This window comes from Balaenoptera musculus, chromosome 6 (assembly GCF_009873245.2).
Source record: "Balaenoptera musculus isolate JJ_BM4_2016_0621 chromosome 6, mBalMus1.pri.v3, whole genome shotgun sequence".
Lineage (NCBI taxonomy): Eukaryota > Metazoa > Chordata > Mammalia > Artiodactyla > Balaenopteridae > Balaenoptera > Balaenoptera musculus.
The window spans coordinates 102,371,749-102,394,857 of NC_045790.1; the positions used below are offsets into that span (position 1 = coordinate 102,371,749).

General features: G+C 36.4%; 1 protein-coding gene across 2 annotated transcripts in view; it reads right to left on the reverse strand.

Moving 5' to 3' along the window:
* MEGF9 (multiple EGF like domains 9) overlaps positions 1-23,109 on the reverse strand; it is an 84,442-nt gene that overhangs the window by 14,944 nt on the left and 46,389 nt on the right. For both annotated transcript variants that reach the window (XM_036855765.1, XM_036855764.1), the window contains exon 3: positions 1,556-1,695. In XM_036855765.1, the coding sequence (XP_036711660.1) occupies positions 1,556-1,695 (140 nt within the window). The remainder of the gene's footprint in view (positions 1-1,555; positions 1,696-23,109) is intronic.

The window sequence follows — 23,109 nt, forward strand, 5'->3', positions numbered from 1 at the left end:
TCTTTAGTTTTAAATAGTTTAACTAAGTTTGCCTAGATGTGGTTTTCTTTGTTTTTATACTGCCTACAGTTTGCTGAGCTGTTTGATTCTGTGGGTTGATGTCTTTCATTAATTTGGAAAACTCTTGGACATTATCTCTTTAGATATTTGCTTCTGTCCCAATATCTCTCCCCTTTCTTTCTGAGCCTTCAAGTACATTTATGTGAGACCTTTTGGCTATTTCCCACATGTCTTTCCTGCTCTGTTCTTTACATTGCATTTTTTTCCTCCATGCTGCAGTTTGGATATTTCAAATTGAGCTGTATTTAAATCTACTAACCTTGTCTTCACTGTATACAATGGTATATAACCTTATCTTCACAGTATATACTGTATACTGCTGTTAAGTCCATGCAATGAGGTATTAATTTCAGACATATTTTTCAGTTCTAGATTATTCTTTTGATTATTTTTTATAGATTCCAAATCTCTTGAAATTTTGCCTCTTTTCACCTATTTTGTCTGTTTTTTCCTCTATTTTCTTAAAATATTAATTTTAGTTATTTTAAAGTCATTTTATGCTACGTCTAACACTTGGGTCATCTGTGGGTCTGCTTCCATTGTTTTTCTCTTTATTATTGGTCACATTTTCCTACCTGAGCATTGTCTAGTGTTTTGATTGCCAGACACAATGTACAAGGAACCACAGATGATTCCCCTTTCCTCTGTTAGACAGATATAATGAGAGGATCACCTCACTTCAATCAGAAATTGAGATAGGTTGAGGATGGACTGCAATTTTAGTATGAATCAGTTCACCTATGGTTCATCACTACTTCTTGGTCATGACCCTCTAAGGCTTTTGACTGAAAACCTAGCAGGCATGTGTCTCCTCAGCTCTGAAAGACTGCAACAGATTAGTACTTCCCTTAAGTAATGTGAGCCTAAGTCCCACTCCACACACCTTTGAATCTGGCAAGGTCTTGAGAGAGAGATGGTTGTATGTTGTAGCAGGTCCTCTCTTTCTAAAGCGATTTTGTCTCCTAAGCACCACAAGACTGAGAAATTTCTTTCTACCGTTTGGGACAGCCTCCATCTCCTGCACAGTCAGCTTATGTCCTGTGGGAAAATTGGCCTTGTGTTTAGGGCTCCTCTAGTTTCCAATTCATCATGCGAGCCCCAAATGACTGCCAGAAGCTCTTCTTGTATCTCTTTCCTCAAGAAGAATTCTTTTATTTGGACCAAGCCTGCTCCTTAGTCTGTGCCCAGAATCAGCAATGTCCCTTGAAAGGAAAAAGGCTGGTTGATCATCAGCTTACTTAGGAATACCCTGTCTGGAATTTTAGTGCATATAGTTTTCCTTTCTTCCATGGATCTCCAACCAATATGATTTTTGAAATTTATATATCTTTTTTAAGTTGTTGTAGCAGGAGTTTGGCTTGCTATGACCTATTACATCCTACTTAGAAGAGAAAGACCCTTACAAACTATTTGGGAGAATCAACTCATAGATGAAGGACTTCAAAGTGAAAAGAACAGTGGACTAATTATATAAAAAGGTAAGGAAAGTGTGTACCTGTGAGGGCATCACAACTGGCAGACCGATTATTGCATTGGCAGGGCAAGCAGCCATTCTTATTAAAGTCATAATATCCATCTTGGCATCTATCACATGAAGAGCCGGTGACACCCACTTTGCACTGACATTTCCCAGAACTGCAAATAAAAGCAAAGACAATGAACAAAAGTAAATAAGTTTGAAAGTTTTGTTGCCTAACATCCCATCATAGATGATCTTAATGTAGAAATAGTTTCAACTAGATTCTATTCACTAGATGTACTGAGTGATTTTTATTTTGAATTGGAAGTTGAGCAGCTTCATGACTATATTAATTCAATTAACATAGTACTAACACTAATCATTTTTGACAATTTAATCCTCTGCACTTGGGTAGTTTATAATAGATGATAAAGGAACCATGGAGAGTACAAGTCCCTGGTCCTTCAAAATCTTTATTTACTAAAAGCACTGGGGCATAGAACTGGCACTACTGCTACATCTCATTCCTGAATCATTCCACAGTTCCCTCAGCACCCACACTGCCCAATCTGGAGAAGAAATACCACCCAGCCCTCATGCAATCTAGCTTTTGGCTGAAGAATATGAAGGCCAGGACCTTAATGAATGTGCTGGAAACTCAACATGATTTTCTACTTTAGGTCAATGCTTTATTAAAATATTTCTGATAATTAACTGGAATTCACAACTAAGTAAATATGACTATAATGGGGACCTCTATTGGTTTCTGAATTAAATCCATATAAAAATTCTAGATGGTCAACCCAAAAAGAACACTAAAAATCTAAAGTAAGAAAAATATTTTATTTAGTATCCCATCTCTTCCTATTAACCTGTTTTCTTAGGTGTCAATTACATCAGTGACATCATCTCTCTCTAATCAGTGAAACTTACATCTTTGCTGTAATTTTCACCTCTTCTCTCTCTACCCCATGCTCTTCCAATCACTCCCTCAAATCCAATATATCACCAATTTCGGTCAAATTTTCTTTCAAATTTTCTCTTGTTATTTACTCTATAGTCACCCCTCTTAGAATATCTTTCCTCTTCTTCACCTCTCAAAATTTTTCCTGCTTTCAGGCTCATTTTTTCCCATGAAACTCTTCCCTGACTGGTCGACAGAGATCTTTTGGCCTCCTGACATCACACACTCTATACCATACATTTTATTCCTAATTATGGACTTTTCTATATTCTTTCATATATGTAACTCTTGTTTCTCTAGTTAGATTGGTAAAGACCTTAGGCAAAGGCCATATCATGCAGTTTTTTAAAAGGTTATCTTCAAGATTTAGCACGAGCCTAGGAATAGTGTACTCTAACTATTTTCATGTCATACATCTTACTCGGTAAGTTTGCTGAGTTCAGGGACCATATCTTAGCCATCTTGGTATGCTCAGATTCTAGTATAGTTCCTGGTTTGCTGTAGGCACTTAATATATGCTTGATAAATAAATGCTCAATACACAAATTGAGTTTTAGAGTTAAGCACTGGAAGGGAAAAAGAAAGATGAAAGACTATACTAATTACTAGAGTTCTCAAAACAGCTAAAGTACTTTCTCTTTTTCAACCTTTCTTTATATGCTCATTCTGGACATCAAGTTTTTAGACTTCATCTCAGTAAAATTTTGGCACCAGTCATATTGGATGGGAGACAGTATAAGGTAGAACTGCATTTCAATATAATTATTTTAGAGACTGAGCTCCTAATAATGAGCCCCCATGGGGTCGTTCATTTTAGTTCAGAAGACTAAGCTAAAATTATTAATACTTACACAGCTCTTACACATGTCAGTTAAAGTAATCCCCTACTGCTTCCCATATTCCTATTTCTGTAATAAAAATAGAAGTTCTAAATTTGAGTTATTGGAACTTTGGGTTGAACTTTGCAGAATGGAAGTAAAGCAATTTTCAGCTGTGTGTATTCTACTTGTAGCATACAAACCTAAGAATTATTTTTTTAATTTGAGATGTGCCTCTCTGTTTATCAGCATGCCCTGGGCTAAATAATGAGGCTTTTGCCTCCTATCCTAAAAAACTATTTTGAGCAGCTAGAGTTGAAGTTTACTTCTCTCTCCCACTTACCATGGTTCTTTGCAATATCCCAGGGTATGCCAAAAAGGAGTAGAAAAACAGTTCTACATGGTATATTTTTAAGGCATAACTCAAAACCATTCCAGAAAGGAAAGAAAGCCAGGCTTATGTAAATAATAAATACTTAACATATCTTAAAGCCTTATATCCTGAGAAGTCACCTATCAAACTCTGTATTTCTATCTTAAAGCTGCCTAATATACTTGGTTACGTAATTTCTTGACTTACAAATAATTTTACAGAAAATGTAAAATGGAAGCATCTGAAAGCAGGAGTGATGATGATGATGATAAAAACAATGTCATCATTTATTGAGGGTCTATGTCAATAAATATATATTCTCTCTGATCCTCAAAATAACTCTACAAGGTGGCGGTCACAACCCTCATTTTACTCCTGAGGGAATTCAGAGGGTTAAAGTTACTGTCCACACCTAGTAAAGGCAGGTTTATTTATACAAAGCCAGACTTTCCCACTCTGCTACCGACCCTTTCCTCAGTTTAACTCTATATTTGTACAGGAAATCTGACTGCCAAATAACCTGATACCTACTTGCGTATCAAGCTTCATTCTGTAGATTCCAAGCACCAAAATTCACCATTTATTTAGGTTCTGACCCCAGTGAGCTGTTTCTGCCTTGCCCAGAATAAATCCCAGTCTCTTTTCTCACTGCCAGTAAGTTTCAGGTCTTCCTTAACAAAAGCTGAGAGTTCTTTCTGCTTGAAGAGACTGCAGCCTAACAAAGTCCAAGGTTCTCAGAGACACAAGCCCAGATATTTTGATGTTTAGTTAAAACTTAATTAAAGTTTGTATCGATCATACTATAGAAGATGATTATTCTCTTTAAAAATGCAACAGAAATGTACATTTCCAAGTCTCTCAAGTAACTTTGCAAAAAAGAAAACAACTGAAAAAAAACCCCAAAAGCCCACCTGCATACATATACGCAGTCTTACACCAGAATACCCCAAGGTATTTAAAGATCTAGCAAAGTAAATCTGTATTCGTCAAATATGAAGTTCAGGATTATCTTATGGCTCAACAAGAAGGAATCAGTCAACTTAAGTCTCACTATACTGTCAGAAAATTATAAACGATATAATGTACCTTTTGGAGACTGGCCTTAGCCAATTTCCAAGGCTTTGGAAAAAATGTTAATCAAAAAATGCTTGCTCCTCATTTCTCTATAGACATTAGGTTATTTGGTATACAAAAGAATAAACAGTTACTTTTAATGACAGTGTCTGCCCAATCCACCATCTATAAGAAAAAGGTATTACCTTGGAATACCTAATCACCTAATAACATCTCATAACCGTAATATAGCCAGTGTTCCCAAAGTAGTTGCTATTCCTGTAAGTGACCTTTCTCTTCATAGTTCTGCTCTAGACACTCGGAAGACTGATTTAAGCAGGCATCTTTCTCCCTGGAGAACATGCTCCTTAGTTCTTCATTTAAAAAAAAAAAAAAAAGTGGCTTTATGAATCTTGATAAGGTGGTTGACTAGTCTAGATACCATGCATCAATTTTCCTGGGTAGATTTTAAAACAACAAGAAAGGAGGTGTTTTTTCTCTCTTTTAAAAAAAATATAGAATGGAGTGGGGAAGTTTGGTTGTGAGCCTGCAACTAGTAGTGCTTTTCCATCATGTTACTCATGGCCCATGGCCAATTTCTGCATGTATAAGAATTAAATCACTCAGCAAATATAAAGCTTTCCCTGTGTGACTTCTTTTATAGAATAAAGCCTTTACAACACCGCTTTTCATGGTCTCCCTCTGTTAAAGACCGTTGAATGCTTTTTGAAGCAAAGGTCAATGATAGAAATGCAATGAAATTTTTAAAAAAAAGAAAAGAAAAAAAAAGGCCTGTTAACAGACCACTTGTGCTTATCCATAGGTTTAAAATGAAAGAACCAAAGACTCACATCTTCATATATGGAGAATAAGGGCACAGAGCTGGATTTTGAAAAGTCAGAAATCTATACTACTGAGATCAACTAGCAAAGAATTTAAGATGGAATTTCCTCATCTGGCATCACTTTTTATAGACATGAGTTAGTTGCTAGTAAAGAACTAATGAAGTATGGATAATTATATCAGAAAGAAGAATATGGAATTATTTATAAAGGAAGCACAAACATTGTGGAACTAAGCTACACTAAGTATAACTAAACATATATTACACATTCTTAAATTATCCCAGACAGAATTATCAGATTTTCTTATGGTGTCAGTGCTTAGTTATAGAATTTATCACACTCACAGGTGTGAACAACTATTACAAGGTTTAAACACTTGAAAATTTCTCTCTTAAAATGTAAACAAAGAATGTATTTTCTGACATGAAGTTACTCATTTTTCAAAAGGAAATTCAATGGTGTGTCATCTCAAGATATTGTACATATTTATGTCATACAAGTACTAACCAAAATATCATTTTAAAGGTTCTGTTTTAAGATGAGTGGGTGGAGAATCTTCAGAATTTCCATTATTTTACTAGGGTAGGAAGGGTGGAACACAGGAAGGGAGGTATCAGGGTCTATGGAAAATTCATAGCCTGAGGAGACAGAGAGAGCTTGGTTCAAATTCCAGCTCTGCTAGTAACTAGCTGGAACTAAGTTCTTATTCTATCTTGGACTCAGTATTCTCATTTGTAAAATGAAGATAATTATACCAAACTTTGTAAAGTCCTTGTGAGGATTAAAGATCACATATGCAGGGTACTTAGCACAGTGTCTGGCACATAATCAGTACTCAAAAATGAAAGAACTACGAAGATGATGACAATGGTCCTAGATCTTTAATTTTTTCTGTGAATTGTAAAGAGAATGAGTTAGAATCTCTACTAGGCAAAAACAGACAAGATTATTATTTACTTTTAAAATTCTGTTAACAAACCTAGAAAAATGGCAAGAATTTATGGGGTAATTACTAGTTTGGAGCAAAAATGTGGCTAGGAAAAGAGAGCACATTATGAACACATGGTAGAAACAGTTTTTGGAAAGAAAATTTTAAAATTGAGAAGGGAAAGAATCAGCAAAATCCTACATTAGGTGGGACCAAAGCCAGCAAGAACTGATATGCTTTTGTACCAACTAGCTAATTGATTTAACTTTTTTCTAAATTGCCAAATGTCTTGACATGTTTTACATTATCAAAAACATTGTCTATTTTCTTCCTAAGATTTACAAGGTATAAATTATGTGCATGGCATACCTTTATATATAATGTTATCAATTTTATTTCAAACAGTCACAGAGTAACTACAAAGGTATAGTTTAATTAGGGGAAATTAATTTATTCAGAAGCCTTGCTTTTCCTCCTTCCTTCTTCCTCAGACAGCTTACATGTTGGCACTCTGACATGGAAAGAACAAGAAACAGAAAAAGAGAGATAATTAAATGTATCAATTTTCTTCTTCTGCCTCTTTTAATAACTAAAAGCAATTTAGTTTAGGAAGAGACTTAAACTACTAGTTAAAACAGAGTCTGAAATTAGAAAATTGCTGATTGCAAGCTTTCCCAATATATTAAAAATAATATTAAAAGGCAGCTAGCAAAAGTTTTTCTAACCAGAAAAAGCTTGTACATGGGAAAATAAACAACATGAAAAGTTATTAACAATCCTTAATTTCATGTTTGGCTCATGGTTTGTAAAGGTAATGAAAAAAATAATTTCTCCTTTTTGTGAAAGAAACTCAATAATCAGACATTTTGGCAAAAGACTATTTGCATTTAGTGTTCCTCTGTCTTTCTACCATCATGGAAAAGACCACTATGCAATGAGCAAAGCTCCTTTTCTGGAGGAAAAAAGAAGATAGCTTCATTATTGAAAACATTGGGCTATTATGCTAAACATTCCTTGTTTTTTCGAGTCTAAAATATGTTTAGAGGAAATTCATATTTGAACAGAAATTCTTAATACTCAAAAAGGGCATTGCCTAAGTGTAAAAATATTTTCTGATAGCTGGTCCTACCAAAATCAAATTTAAAAGTTTATTTGAAAAGCCAGAAGTAAAACTTAATGGTAAAAAAAATAAAAGTATCATATTTCCAGAGCCACAACTTGGGAGGGCAAACTTAAACTAGGAAAGTTATTTCTTATTTCCTTCACTTTTTTTTTTTAATGGAAGAAATATAGCCATAAGAATTCGCAGACCCACACAATTACTCCATTATTTGATAGTGATTTCTGCATTTCAGAAGTCATTTTGAAAACAGAAAAAGCATGAAGTCCCAGTATCATCTTCTTGAAAAGATGATGCTTCTCACATGTTAACATCTGTATTCTTTTGTAACCACTGTAAAAGGTTTGCTTAGTAAAACGACAATTATTAATACTTAATTTGTTTTCACGCTGAGTTCTAAAAATTAACTTGTAGAGCTTAGAATTTAGAACTCATTTTCTCACAGAAATGACAGCATAAGTGGTGGCTTCGTTTCCAGATGAGCGAACAAAAACCTGTTTAACTCAAAATGTTGATATCAACAGTACTGAGGACCAAGTCCTTTATACCCAAGTCCTAACTAAGCCTTTGTGTTCTGAACCTGTAGGGGGTGGAGTGGTCAGGGGGCAATATTAACATTTACTGAATTCCTACTATGGGGTTATAAATAAAGTGCATAGAGCAATATTTATCTACGCATTACTTAATTTTGTCCTTACAATATGACATTCATTAGTTTCAGTTTTGTCACTTTCTTGCTGTTTGATTATTGGGCAAGTTAAGTTTCCACCTCTGAAAAATAAGAATAATAAGCCCTGTTTCAAAAGATTGTAATCATTGGCTAAATTTACATATTTAAGTGTCTTCCAAATATTAGTAGCTCCATATATGGTAAAATACTAATATTGTCAACATCCCCAATTGTTAGAAAATCAGCAATGTGAACGACTCAGTTTTCGAGGTCACACAGCCAGAGAGTAATCAGAATCAGAGCCTAGGTCTTCTGCCTACTAATACAATGTTTTTTTCTCTCTCTTCTATATTACAGATTACCTCTATGTACATAATGAAAGCAATTCAGAAGGATTTAATGTGCTCATCTCTATAGACTTGCAAAACTCCTAGAAGCTTTTTATGTTGATCTTCTCCTGGCTCAGTCGTCAGTCATTTAAATATCTCCTCAGTTGAATGAGACTTTAAAACAATTGCCAAAGAAATAAGACATTGCTTCTGATCTGTCTCAATACAATTACAAGACTTAGGAGCTCTTGTTTCCTACCTGTATCTAGCACTATTTGCAAATGCCCCCATAACAGCCAGTTTCCTTGCAAAGCTTTCTTTTTCCCCCTACCAACTTTGATATAATTTTGCAAAAGTTTTTCAGTCTTCATTTTTAAATTATGAAATATTCTTTCAGAAGTAGACAAATTTAGGGCTTCCCTGGTGGCGCAGTGGTTAAGAATCCGCCTGCCAATGCAGGGGACATGGGTTCAAGCCCCGGTCCGGGAAGACCCTACATGCCGCAGAGCAACTAAGCCCGTGCGCCACAAGTATTGAGCCTGCGCTCTAGAGCCTGCGAGCCACAACTACTGAAGCCCACGTGCCTACAGCCTGTGCTCCTCAACAAGAGAAGCCACCGCAATGAGAAGCCCGTGCACCGCAACGAAGAGTAGCCCTGGCTCGTTGCAACTAGAGAAAGCCCACACGCAGCAACAAAGACCCAAAGCAGCCGAAAATAAATAAATAAAATAAATAAATTTATTAAAAAAAAAAAAAAAACAGAAGTAGACAAATTTAAAGACAATACAATCATCTTTGAGTTATTTAAAGAACAATAAATTTAAAACTTTGATACCCACTAGTGAGACATTTGAAGCCCCTTAAGTGGCCCTCCTCAACTGCACCCTTTCTCTTGCCCCAGAAGCAACTAAGTTTTAATCATTCTTTAGCTTTTTAAGAGTTTTACCACCTCTGTATGCATTACTAAATAATATATAGTTTTGCCTGCTCTTAAACTTCATTAATAAAAATAATTATGTACAGTTCGATTCACTATTTTCTTGCTCAGTAGAATATTACGTTTTTGAAATTCATCACTGTAAATTTGTATAGCTGTAGTCATTCATTTTTCTCTGCTGTATATTTCATCATATGAATATAACCCTATGTATTTATTCATTCTTCTAGACATTTGGGCTGTTTTCATTTGTTATTATGGATACCAAAGGCTTCTGTGAACCTTCTTGTATGTCCCTTCTGGTACACATGAGCATGCTTTTCTCTAGGGTATTTACCAAGGAATGGAACGGCAAGGTAATAGTTTGTGCATGATCAACTTTACTAGGCAATGCCTAACTGTTTTCCAAAATGGTAGCAACAATTTACACTCCCATTACCAGTGGAATAGTGGTCTCCTTGTTCTGTATCCTCAACCAACGCTTGATGTCGTCAGCTTTTTAAATTTTGGGCAATTTGGCAGCTTGAAGTGGTATCACGTTCTGGTTTTAAATTGCATTCTCCTGATTATTAATGAGATGGAACATGTTTTCATGTTTATTAGCCATTTAAGCTTCCTCTTCTATGAAGAGTCTGCCCAAGTATTTCTGACATTGATTTGTACACATTCTTTATGTATTCCTGGAAAAGCAAACCTTTATCAGTATAATGTGCTACAATTATCTTCTCTCAGTTTGTGGCTTGTCTTTTCACTCTTTTCACAAGTTTCATAGTTTAATGGAGTGTTAAGATATGAACTCTGGAGCTTAACCACCTGGATTCAAATCCTGGTTTTATCACCTACTAGCCATATGACCTTAAGTAAATCATTTAAACTCTTTGTGCCTCAGTTTCCTCACTTATAAAATGGAGAAAATAATAGTACCTCTCTTATAGGTTTGTTGTGACAATTAACTTAGTTAATGTGTCAAGCATATAGTACAGTGCCTGACACATAGTAAAGACTATGTAAGTACTGTCATAACATTTAACATTTTTGTTTAGGAAATCCTTCCCCACCTCAAGGTCATTAAGACGCTTTATGTTTTGCCTTTCACATTTAGGTCTTTAATCCACCTCATCTTTATTTCTGCATATGAAGAAAGTTAGAGGTCCAATCTCATCTTCTTCCTTACAGATAATCAAAGCTCTAGTACAATTCATAGAAAAGTCCATCCTTTTATCCCTAAGCTTTAATACTTCCTATGCCGTATGTCAAATGTCTTCACAATCATGGATTGTTTCTGAGCTTTCTTTTTTGTTCTATTTATCTGTTTGTCTATTCCTGAACCAATACCACACTGTCTTAATTACTATAGCTTTATTTCCCTCCCCCCCATTTTTCACATAAAATTTTTTGAAAATATAGATATATTGAAAGAACAGTATTTTGAGTATCTGTGTATATATTTTGCTTTACCTAGTACTCCCCTAACCCCTTCTCCCAACTCACATCACTTCAGCCACAATCACCCTGCTTTTGCTCAAATATGCTAGGCACATTCCTGCATCAGGAACCCTGTACTTGCTGTTCCCTCTATTAGCAATACCCTTTCCCTAGGGGATCCATATGGCATGCTCCCTAACTTCTTTTTGTTATTTATTCAAATGTCATATTCTCAATAAGGCCTTGGCTAGCTACACTATCTAAAATTATAATATCTCTTACTATTTAACATAATATATATTTTATTTTCTTGTTTATTCTCTCTCTCCCCATCAAGAATGTCAGCTCTTAAAAAACAAAAGAATGTCAGCTCTATGAAATCAGGGTGTTTTATCTGTTTTTTTCCACTGCTGTATTCCCACAGCCTAGCACAGTGCCTGGCACATGGTAGACACTCAAATTTTTTGTTTAATGATTATGTAATCTGGCTCCAAAATCTATGTACCTTTCTTCATTAACTCTGATGCCTTCTGAGTGCACTATTTGTCTTCAATTTAGTCCATTTAATATTTTCCAAGCACCTAATCCTGATGCTTTATATCACATTTAAATAAACCTCTTAGAATCTTAGAAATAGGATATTTATTCTAGGTGAGAAAAATGAGACATTTAATGACTGGTCCATGATGGGTCAATCAACCTTGGAAGACAGTGATCCCTTGGGTTTGTTCTTTAAAGTAGGACAAAGAAGAGCAAATAAAAATAAAATTACTAGCCCTCAAAGAAAATGCTATTTTACTTAACTTCAATATTCTATTATGACCCTGCTAAAAGGGCCTCTTTAATGTTTATAATCCTTATATAAACAAAGAACAGAGGCTAGAATGCCTTCTGGTTTTCTCCTGCATATAAGTTGACATTAGGTTTTAGGGGGCAACATTGTCCACTAGATCAGTGGTGCTCAAACTTAGGCATGCATCTGGAAAGCTTGTTATAACACTGACTGCCTGGCCCTATCCTAGAATTTCTGATTCAGATAGGTCTAGGGCTGGCCCCAAGAATTTTCTTTTCTAATTAATTCCTAGGTTATGCTGATACTGGTCTGAAGACCATACTTGGAGAACCACTGCACTAGATTAACTGGAAAAATATCATTGTTCTTATTTCACTCCCTACTTTTAATACTCCTAGCCCTGACTTAATTTCCACCTCTAGGCTTAGTGCTGAACCCTTTATTTGGTATCAGTTCTGACCTAAGGAGAGGGTACTTACAGCAATCAACCTCAGTGATGTCTGTCATCAAGTTCCATTTGCTTACTGGTTCCTTTGACCTCAGTCCCCTATATTCTCAATGACTGAATTACAACTATTGTCCCTAGCTTCTCAATGCCTGGCTCCTGGTCCCAGTTGCCCTGCCTCCCCACTTCCCACCTCAATGGCTAAGTCCATGACACTTGTTTTCAGATCTCCTGCATGTCAAATGCCTGCCATTTAGGCTCCAGCAAGTCAGGTGGACTCAGCTTTGATATTCATTAATGTGCTAAATCCTACCTTTCAAATGATTCTCTACACATACTCTCATTATTTCAAATTGTCTTCTTCTATGCAATATTTATTTTCATTGTGCCCAGATCTGACTTCTAGATTTATGTCTCCATGAGCCAGTTCCTAGGTGGATGAATCATGCTAACCACACCCAGAACTTCCCTTACACTGAGCCGCTGCCATATCTAATCTTGCCCATTCTATTTTAGGGTACAGTGGGGAGAACCTTGGAGTCAGACAGACCTAGTCTCGAATCTAAGCTCTGCCACTTATTAGTTATGCCATATTGCTAAGTAACTTAGCCTCTAAGAGCAAGATAGCTAAGTTGTTCTGAGAAGTCAGCGAGGTTATATGTGTAAAGCATCAAGCATAGAGGTTCAACAGTGTTCATTAGATGTTAGTTTCCTTCTGATCCTCCTGCTAAATTATGCAGCTTCCTTAGGTAAACGGTTTAGTCAAGAAGGCTAAAACTATTTCCCTGCAAAAACCTTTCTTTCAAATACCTATAGTATCTGTTTTACTGGACATTCTATTTAACTGTAGAACTTTTTAAAAATCAACTCAAGACCAGGAAAAATAAAAATTAAAGAGATGGTTGTAGTGTATGTGTTGGGAATTGGCAGAAGAGACAAAGGGATTCCGGTACTGATAATATAAGCCATATTTTCATTACTGCTTTTGGCAATGTGAGAAGAACATCTATGCCCTTCCTGTATAGTATTCAGAAAACTTCTTAACTTGATGGTATCTCAGATCCCTTTGAGAATCGATTGAATGTTGCAGACCTTCTCCACAGAAAAATGCACAGATTCACCATTACATTTCATGTGCTTCCCCCTCTTAGGTTAACAACTCCTGACCTCGAGCACAGGGGAGTATACTTACCCAGAACTGCAAGCCATGGGAGTTTAATGCAACAGAAAGAACATGGGATATGGTGTCAGAAGACCTTGAGATGACTCTTCTCACTCTGGTATGTAATAGATATCCAACTTTGGGCTTATCATGTAACCTTTCAAATATTACTTCTCATCTGTAATTTGGTGGATAACAATTTTTACCTACCTCTCAGGGTTGTTGTTAGAATCAAATGAGAAAATGTACAGGAGAAAAGAACACTATTACTTGTAAATGACTTTACAGATATTAGTTATTAACATTCTCTGGAAACCTACTGAATTTATAAACACAGGGGCAAGCTTGAAAATCCAAATTATTGAAACTAATGGAATATATCATACCAGAGAATTATCTTAATAAATAAAAAAGCATAATAATGATTTTAATAAAAATGAAATTAATAATTTTAAACTAGTCCTATACACTTTGAATGTCAAAATAATCATGGCTGAAGCACTTATGCTCCTTTTTAAAGGAAATCTTGAGAAACTTCAAGCCCAAATCTCTAACTGGGATTGAGAAATTTAGATATTTTGAGTGGAAATCAAATCCAAGGAGAAAAAAGATGAATAGTCCCATATTTCTCTCACCCTACAGGAAACATATTTCTTGCTATGAAAAAACCATCTGAGATGGAGAAAGTCATGCTGATTTAGTTTTCTTTCAAGGGACACAGGGGAAGACAAAGCCTTCTCTGTGGGAACAAGCGTCCTTCTATTTTAGCCTAAGTCTACTAACATTTTAGAAGCTCTTCTTTTAAAACTTTAGAGAAAGAAGATATTTAAAATATTAAAGTAGGCTACGAATTTGATCGTATATTCTAACCACAACGTCATACATCTAAAATGGCAGATCTCCACGACAACAAAGTAAGTTTATTTCCTTATCCTGATTCCTCTTATGGATCTAAGGCTAAAAATTGTCACCAGGACCAATTCTGCCCTCATAATAAGACAGTAATACTATCCATATTCCCTTGACTGACTGTTCCAAATAACAATTCTATTAACTTTTTATTTTGAAATAATAGATTTAAAGAAAAGTTGTAAAGATAGTACAGAGAGTTCTTGTATACCATTCATGCAACTTCCCCTAATGTTAACTTCTCATGTAACCATGGTATATTCATCAAAACTGAAAATTAACATCGCTACACTGCTGCTAACTAAACTATAGACTTTGTCAGATTTTCCTAATTTTTACACTAAGGTTCTTTTTCTGTTCCAGGATCCAATCCAGGATATTACCTTACATTTACTCATCTCCTTAGCCTCTTCCAATTTGACAGTTTCTTGGTCTTTCTTTGTCTTTTACTACCTTGAAGCTTTTGAAAAGTACTGGTCAGGTATTTTGTAAAATGTTCCTCAATTTGAGTTTGTCTGATGTTTTGTCATGATTAGACTGAAGTTATGAATTTGGGGTAAGGATATCATAGAGGTAACATGCCCTTCTCATTTCATCATATCAGAGAGTACAGGATACTCACGTGACTTATTACTGATAATGTTATCTTTACCACTCAAAGGATAATTTTTCATGCTAGGAATCTGTCTATATGGTAGCTAAACCTAGGATGGTTACCACCCTTATTTGGAAAATAAGCAAAGGTTCAGCTGCTCAACTAAGAAACTCTGGGAACTACTGAAGGTAGTATAGTCAAACAGGTGTTGGTTTGAGTCTGTTTCTGCCACTTACTATTTGTCTGTTGGGGGGCAAATTACTCAAGTCTCAGTTTCTTCACCTGTAAAATGAGAATAATACCACTTCAACCAGTTGTTATTTTATCCTTACAAGATAGTATATATAAAGCACTTAGCTTGGCACATAGTAAATAATCAATAAATGTTAATGCTGTTCATTCTGGGGTTGATGGTGGTAGTAATAATGTTAGTAGTATTTGCCAAGTTGTGTTGTGTGTTATTTTCATCTCAGAAGGAAGTCAAACTACAGACCAGAAAAATACTACGTGTTTATAAGATTTTTAAACTTTTTGAGTGTATTAAAATGTCCTATCAGAGAGATGTTTAACTAGAGATTAAATATGTGGGTTTTTTCTTCTTTAGCAAGAGAAGTTTGCAATTGCTTTGCCATTTGGGCAGAGGTAGAAAATAACCTTCAAGCAGATCCTACTGACTGGGTAAAGAATCATTTAAGAATGAAATTAGAATACTCCCTAACACCATACACAAAAATAAACTCAAAATGGATTAAAGACCTAAATGTAAGGCCAGACACTATCAAACTCTTAGAGGGAAACATAGGCAGAACACTCTATGACATAAAACACAGCAAGATCCCTTTTGACACACCTCCTAGAGAAATGGAAATAAAAACAAAAATAAACAAATGGGACCTAATGAAACTTAAAAGCTTTTGCACAGCAAAGGAAAACATAAACAAGACGAAAAGACAACCCTCAGAACGGGAGAAAATATCTGCAAATGAAGCAACTGACAAAGGATTAACCTCCAAAATTTACAAGCAGCTCATGCAGCTCAATATCAAAAAAACAAACAACCCAATCCAAAAATGGGCAGAAGACCTAAAGAGACATTTCTCCAAAGAAGATATACAGATTGCCAACACACACATGAAAGGATGCTCAACATCACTAATCATTAGAGAAATGCAAATCAAAACTACAGTGAAGTATCACCTCACACCAGTCAGAATGGCCATCATCAAAAAATCTACAAACAATAAATGCTGGAGAGGGTGTGGAGAAAAGGGAACCCTCTTGCACTGTTGGTGGGAATGTAAATTGATACAGCCACTATGGAGAACAGTATGGAGGTTCCTTAAAACACTAAAAATAGAACTACCATACGACCCAGCGATCCCACTACTGGGCATATACCCTGAGAAAACCATAATTCAAAAAGAGTCATGTACCACAATGTTCATTGCAGCTCTGTTTACAATAGCCAGGACATGGAAGCAACCTAAGTGTCCATCGACAGATGAATGGATAAAGAAGATGTGGCACATATATACAATGGGATATTACTCAGCCATAAAAAGAAACGAAATTGAGTTATTTGTAGTGAGGTGGATGGACCTAGAGTCTGTCATACAGAGTGAAGTTAGTCAGAAAGAGAAAAACAAATACCATATGCTAACACATATATATGGAATCTAAAAAAAAGAAAAAAGGTTCTGAAGAACCTAGGGGCAGGACAGGAATAAAGACACAGACGTAGAGAATGGACTTGAGGACACAGGGAGGGGGAAAGGTAAGCAGGGACAAAGTGAGAGAATGGCATGGACTTACATATACTACCAAATGTAAAATAGATAGCTAGTGGGAAGCAGCCGCATAGCACAGGGAGATCAGCTCGGTGTTTTGTGACCACCTAGAGGGGTGGGATAGGGAGGGTGGGAGGGAGATGCAAGAGGGAGAAGATATGAGGATATATGTATAGCTGATTCACTTTGTTACAAAGCAGAAACTAACACACCATTGTAAAGCAATTATACTCCAATAAAGATGTTAAAAATTAAATAAAATAAAAAAAGAATCATTTAAGTTAGGGTTCCCTTAGTAAGTTTAGAGTGAAGAGGCCCCACTGTCCTGAGAGAAGGGTTTAACAAGACCTTTTGTATTGGGGAAGAAGGAAGATTTATAGTTTGTTAGGTAAAAGATTCTACAAAATGTCCTCAACCAGTACTCTTGGAACTGGCTTATACACTGGGATGTAGCTGCACGTATAAACTAAAGAAGCCAGTTGTTAAATCTCTATAACTTCCAAGCCCCAATTTAGAGTATAATTGAAGGAACTTGGAACCAAGGGAGTGGGTTCATCCTACCTCAAAGAAGCGTTGCTGCCAACGATTCTGGACCAGTAAAAGCATCATCTCAGTAGTGAGCAAGCATCATCTGTCAGGTTGTTCAGGGTCAGGCCTCAACCCCAAAATTCAATATAAGAGTAAGAAACAACAAGATCAGTGACCTGATCAGAATCATGTTCCCCTGATACTCAGCATTAGAGGGGGATTGACTCCTAGAGCTACCGGAAAATTAGTAATTAATTGTTGGGGAATGGATTGATGCAAAAAGAGGGCACTGGAGGGCTTCCCTGGTGGCGCAGTGGTTGAGAGTCTGCCTGCCAATGCGGGCGGCACGGGTTCGAGCCCTGGTCTGGGAGGATCCCACATGCCGCGGAGCGACTGGGCCCGTGAGCCACAATTGCTGAGCCTGCGCGTCTGGAGCCTGTGCTCCGCAGCAGGGGAGGCCGCGATAGCGGGAGGCCCGCGCACCGCGATGAAGAGTGGCCCCCGCTTGCCACAACTGGAGAAAGCCCTCGCGCAGAGGCGAAGATCCAACACAGCCATAAATATATAAATAAAAATTAAAAAAAAAAAAAAAAGAGGGCACTGGATTTATGCTACTGAGGCATATGAGTGTCAGAGTAATTAATTGTAAAATAAAAGAGGTATGCCTATATTTGAAGCCCGTTCGCGGAAAGTTTATCAGTTGTATAAGCTTTCAACTTCCCCATATCTATTGTTTGCTACCCCCACAGGCCTCTCTATAAAGACGAATAGTTTTTAAAATGCTTAAAAGGTAAAAGGCCCCTGGATTTATTTTTAGCAACACAGAAAGAACATGAGTATGGGGACATGGCTTGACACTTAGCAGCAAGGCTTATGAGGGAATAAAAATCCCATGGGATACAGTGGGTGGTAGCAACTACTGAAGCATAGGAAAGTAGATTCAATTCCTGCAGCCTGCAACAAAGGAAGAATGGTAAGCATACAGTGAGGGTACGGGCCTAAGAAGGAATCCTGGGACTGAGCACTTCCCTAAATTCAACTTAGAAACACAAACTGCCTTTAGATTTGTGTGTATGTATTAATGCAAAAATCATAAACTTTCTAGAGAATTATGCACGGAAACACTATCATGGGGCAGATCACCATTCTCCTTTCTCTCCGCAGTCTCTCCATTCTCACAGTTTTCATTCTGCCTCTGATCTCCCCCTACTTATATCCACCCAATCTACTACTGCTAGAACACAGTGTTGATCTTTTACCTGCTTAAAATTGCTTTGTGAATAAAATCCAAATCATGTGTCTGGCCCTTAAGGCCCTCTGGGACCTGACCCCAGCAGGACTTGCCAGATTTATCTCCTCTGCCCCACTGCTCTTCCACCTTACATCCTGTGTAAGCACATCTCTGAGATGTTAATCTTGCTGTTTCTATTCTGTAACGTTCTTTTCCACCTTTTGCACTTCCGTATGTCTAAATCCTTTCCTTCCTTCAAACTGAGGTCAAAAGCTATCTCCTCGATGAAATCATCTCTGATTTTTCCAGCTATAAGTGATATCTCCCAGTTTCTTAATCCCCTTAACATTTTACATTTTATCTTTCTATTTTATGATGTGGCTAAGTTTTTACCTTGTATTTTATATATATATATATATGTATATATGTATGTATGTATATATGTATTTCTTTTCTTTTTTTTTAATTAATTAATTAATTTATTTATTTATTTATTTATTTTTGCCTGTGTTGGGTCTTCGTTTCTGTGTGAGGGCTTTCTCTAGTTGTGGCGAGCAGGGGTCACTCTTCATCGCAGTGCGCGGGCCTCTCACTGTCGCGGCCTCTCTTGTTGCGGAGCACAGGCTCCAGACGCGCAGGCTCAGTAGTTGTGGCTCACGGGCCTAGTTGCTCCGCGGCATGTGGGATCTTCCCGGACCAGGGCTCAAACCCGTGTCCCCTGCATTGGCAGGCGGATTCTTAACCACTGCGCCACCAGGGAAGCCCTATATATGTATTTCTTAATGATCTTACTAGACCAGAAGCTCCTTTGGTCTTCGCATTGTCTTATTTATTTCCCACAAGGTCTATTAAAGTATCCTGCACATAATTTGTTAAACAAATAAATACCTTGGTACCAAATACTACATTTATATGAACTTGATTATCTGTACTATTAGCATATATATAACTACAGATTTGGGGGAGCTTCTCAGAAGAAGCACAATAAATAATCTTTTAATATTATCAATAATAAAACTTTAACTTTAAAAGATTTCTTTTAAAAATTCCAAACTGACCTAAAACTGGCTCAATAAAATGAAACAAGCAGAGGATTCTGCAATATGGTTTAGGAAAAATTATGCATTTGATCAACAGCAACTATATCAATTCACTGTGACATGTTACGTTAACATTCACAAAGGTCACCAATAGCTGGGAGGAAAAAGTGTTTTGTTTGTTTTTTTCATTCGACTACAGATGATATCTAGTTAATAATTAGAAGACCAGGAGGGCAGATCATGCTCTGTATTGAAAGGAGGATTAAAGACAGAGTGCACTGAAAAACATACAAAGCTTTCCAAACTGTAATAGACATGCATTATTTACACTTAAACCTCAATGCACTCAGTGCCTTTTCTAAATAAGCCCCTGTCTGGCTATTTATTAACATTCAAATTTTATTCTAATCTGTTTTACCATGAACTTTACATGATTTATTTTCTAAGGTATAAACCATTTGGAACTGTAGAAACATTTATTGAAACAAATGAACCACGATATAGGATAAGGGCTGAGATCAGTTACCTGCTTCTGACCAAGACAGCTACCTTTTAAAATTCTACCTTCAAGGAAAAAAATACTGAAGTGTACCAAAAAAAAAAAGGTAATTTAAACTAGAGATTGGTATAATTGCAAGAATAATAATGGAGGTATAGAATAAAGTTATTTTTAAGTAAAATTAAAGCTATGAGGCTTTGTTTTGTTTTCCTTAGAATATGCTAGTTTCCTTTCCTAAGAATATGCTAGCTAGTTTATAAGATTTCTTGAGTTTGACACACAATGCACATGCAGCTGTCTACCAGACACCACTATCTGAATGTCCCATAGAAAATGAACATGTTGAAGCCTAAGATCATAATCATCTCCTTCCAACTTGCTAATCCACCTGTATTCTTTATCTAGTTAATAGAATATCTCTTCACTCATGTGCCTGTGCCAGAGCCAGAGCCAGAGCGAAACATGGGAGTCATATCTATCTCTCTCTTACTCTATAAATACAATCAACCATCTAGTTCTGTAGATTTTCTCTCTTATGCTGGTTCCCTCCTCTCCAGCACCATTGCCAATGCCAGTGTCAATGCCTTAGATCAGTGTCAATGCCTTTAACTTCTCTTGCTTCGAGAGTTACACGATAGCCTTCTCCCTGGTCTCTCTGCCTGAGCTCACTCTCTCTATCCACCAGACTTCTGATGGAGTAATTGTTCTAACGAGCAAATCCAATGTTACTCCTTACTCAGTATTCTTCAATGGACAAACTAATTTACATGGCATATCAGGCCCTTCGTGGTCTGGCCCTGTTTACTCTTAACCATTCATTCATTCTGTTCATTCATCAAGTATTTACTGAGTCTACTTTGTACCAGGTACTATTCTAGGTATTAGAGATACAACAGTAAACAAACAGACAAAAATCTCATCTTTTCAACCTTTCCTCTCTACCACTGTCAAGTGTTCCCTGCCATCAAGAAATAGTGAGCCACTTGCAGTCTACTAAAGATGGCTTGTTCTTTCATGCAAACTTCTACTCATCCTTCAAATTTCAATTTAAATGCAACTTCCTCTCTCAAGACCTCCTGAATCTCCTGTGTACTTTATAAATACTCATATTATGTTTGTGTTTCTATCTTTCCATTTCAAGTTCCTTGAGCACAGGAATAATATCTTTTGACATATAGCTGGCAAATGCAATGTCTGTTAAATGAAATAAGTGAATAAAATGACAAAGGTTTCCTCAAGTTTTAATTGTTTCTAGTGATCAAATAACTTTTTCTTGATGTCCCAGAATTACAGGCAAAGTAATAAGTAAGAGTTAACACAAGCAACTGTTACTCCTTATTACACAACAGATGATTTTCAGAGCCCCATATGAATGTTAAGTCTTGGCGATTTTGTCATCTTTCTATTTGACATTTATTTCAGCCTAAATTTATTTCATGAGTAAAATTTTGCCCTCTGCCCTGGGGCATATTCCCATAATTAAAAATGCAAAGTAGTAAATATTTCAACATACACCATACAGCAGCAACCACAGGTTTTATGGGAAAGGATATTACGCAACGACAGAACTTCGTTATCTCACAGAGACAGTTTTAAATGATGCACCTTGTATACTAACCTACTATGGATACATTAAAAAATCTCAAATCAGTATATGACTGCCTACATATAAGTCAACCCTGACGACATTCTAAGGCTATATTAAGAGAGTCAGGCTCTCACTAGGCATACTGCTTTATTGAGATAAAATGCTATCTGATTTCTCCATTCATTTATTCAACATATGTCCAAATGTGAACCAGGAAAATATCAGAAATGTATTCCAAAAGCAAAAGTGAAAAGATAGATATTGTAGACCAAATCCTTCCCAATTAAACAGGTTGGAACACCACTGTTGATGTGAGGGGTGGCCATCTGTCAGTACATAAAGGGACTTGTGTTTGCACACAAAGACATTGCTCAACCCACATCTTGCTCCTGCAGCCAAATTCTACCCTCACTGGGGCAACTCCCACTGAAATATATGGGCATAAAGAACAGGCAAAAAAAAAAGAACAGGCAAATAAATTTTTAAAAAGCCAGCTATTCATTCATGGACAGTAGATGTATCAGAGAATCTGGATAGAATTGAGTCCACACTTCTACTTTCATTTTTTTTTTTTTTAAAAAGAGAACAAGAAGGTCATAACAGAAGAGAATTTGCATATGTGTTAGGAGATCATATTTCTCATCTCATTGTATAAACTTAGGAAATTTTCTTAGATTCACATGTTTTTTTCTCTTCTCATCTCTCTTCCTAAATCATAACCTGTAAGGCACAACTCAGTTCCTACCTCCTCTGGGAATCCTTTCCTAATTATTCCTGCTTTTTTCCTACTCTAAACTACTCTACTTAGAAATTTAGCATATATTTATAAACTTCCTCTAATGTTCTCAATGTCTACTTGGGATTAGTCTTTCCCAAGAAGAGTTATTTATATAGCACCAACTACATAATCAGAAGAAATTCCTATAAAATATCAAGTAGTTGGCACCACAGCATCAAAGTTTCTTACAATACTCACTCACTTTGCTCAATATCTGAGATTTTGAGAGGGGCTATACCAACACAATGGATAGGAAAATATACTATAGATCCAGATTGCATATGTTTCAATTCCAACTCTTATTTACTGGCTATTATATCAGAAGTTAGGCAAATTACCTAACTTGCAACTCTTTTCCTGTACAAATGAGAATAATAATAATAGTGCCTTCCTGATATGGTTGCTATGAGGATTAAATTAATCACTACATTCAAAGGCCTTAGGATAGTGCCTAGCATGTGTTCAATTCATTTTAGCTGTTATTATTCTAAAGCATGAAATGTCCAATTTTAAAAAGCATATATGGGTTTCTTTAAAATGGAAGAAAATAAGCTAAACTTTTTTTTCTTCTACAGTGAACAATTTCTTCTTTAGCCTACCAACAGAAACAGATATCCCAACCCCTACTCATACCCAAGACTGGGTGACTTAATTCTTCTCTTTTGTGAGTCACCAATTCTAGTCCTCATTTGAAAAAAAAACAGGGGACTTCCCTGTTGGTGCAGTGGTTAAGAATCCTCCTGCCAATGCAGGGGACACGGGTTCAAGCTCTG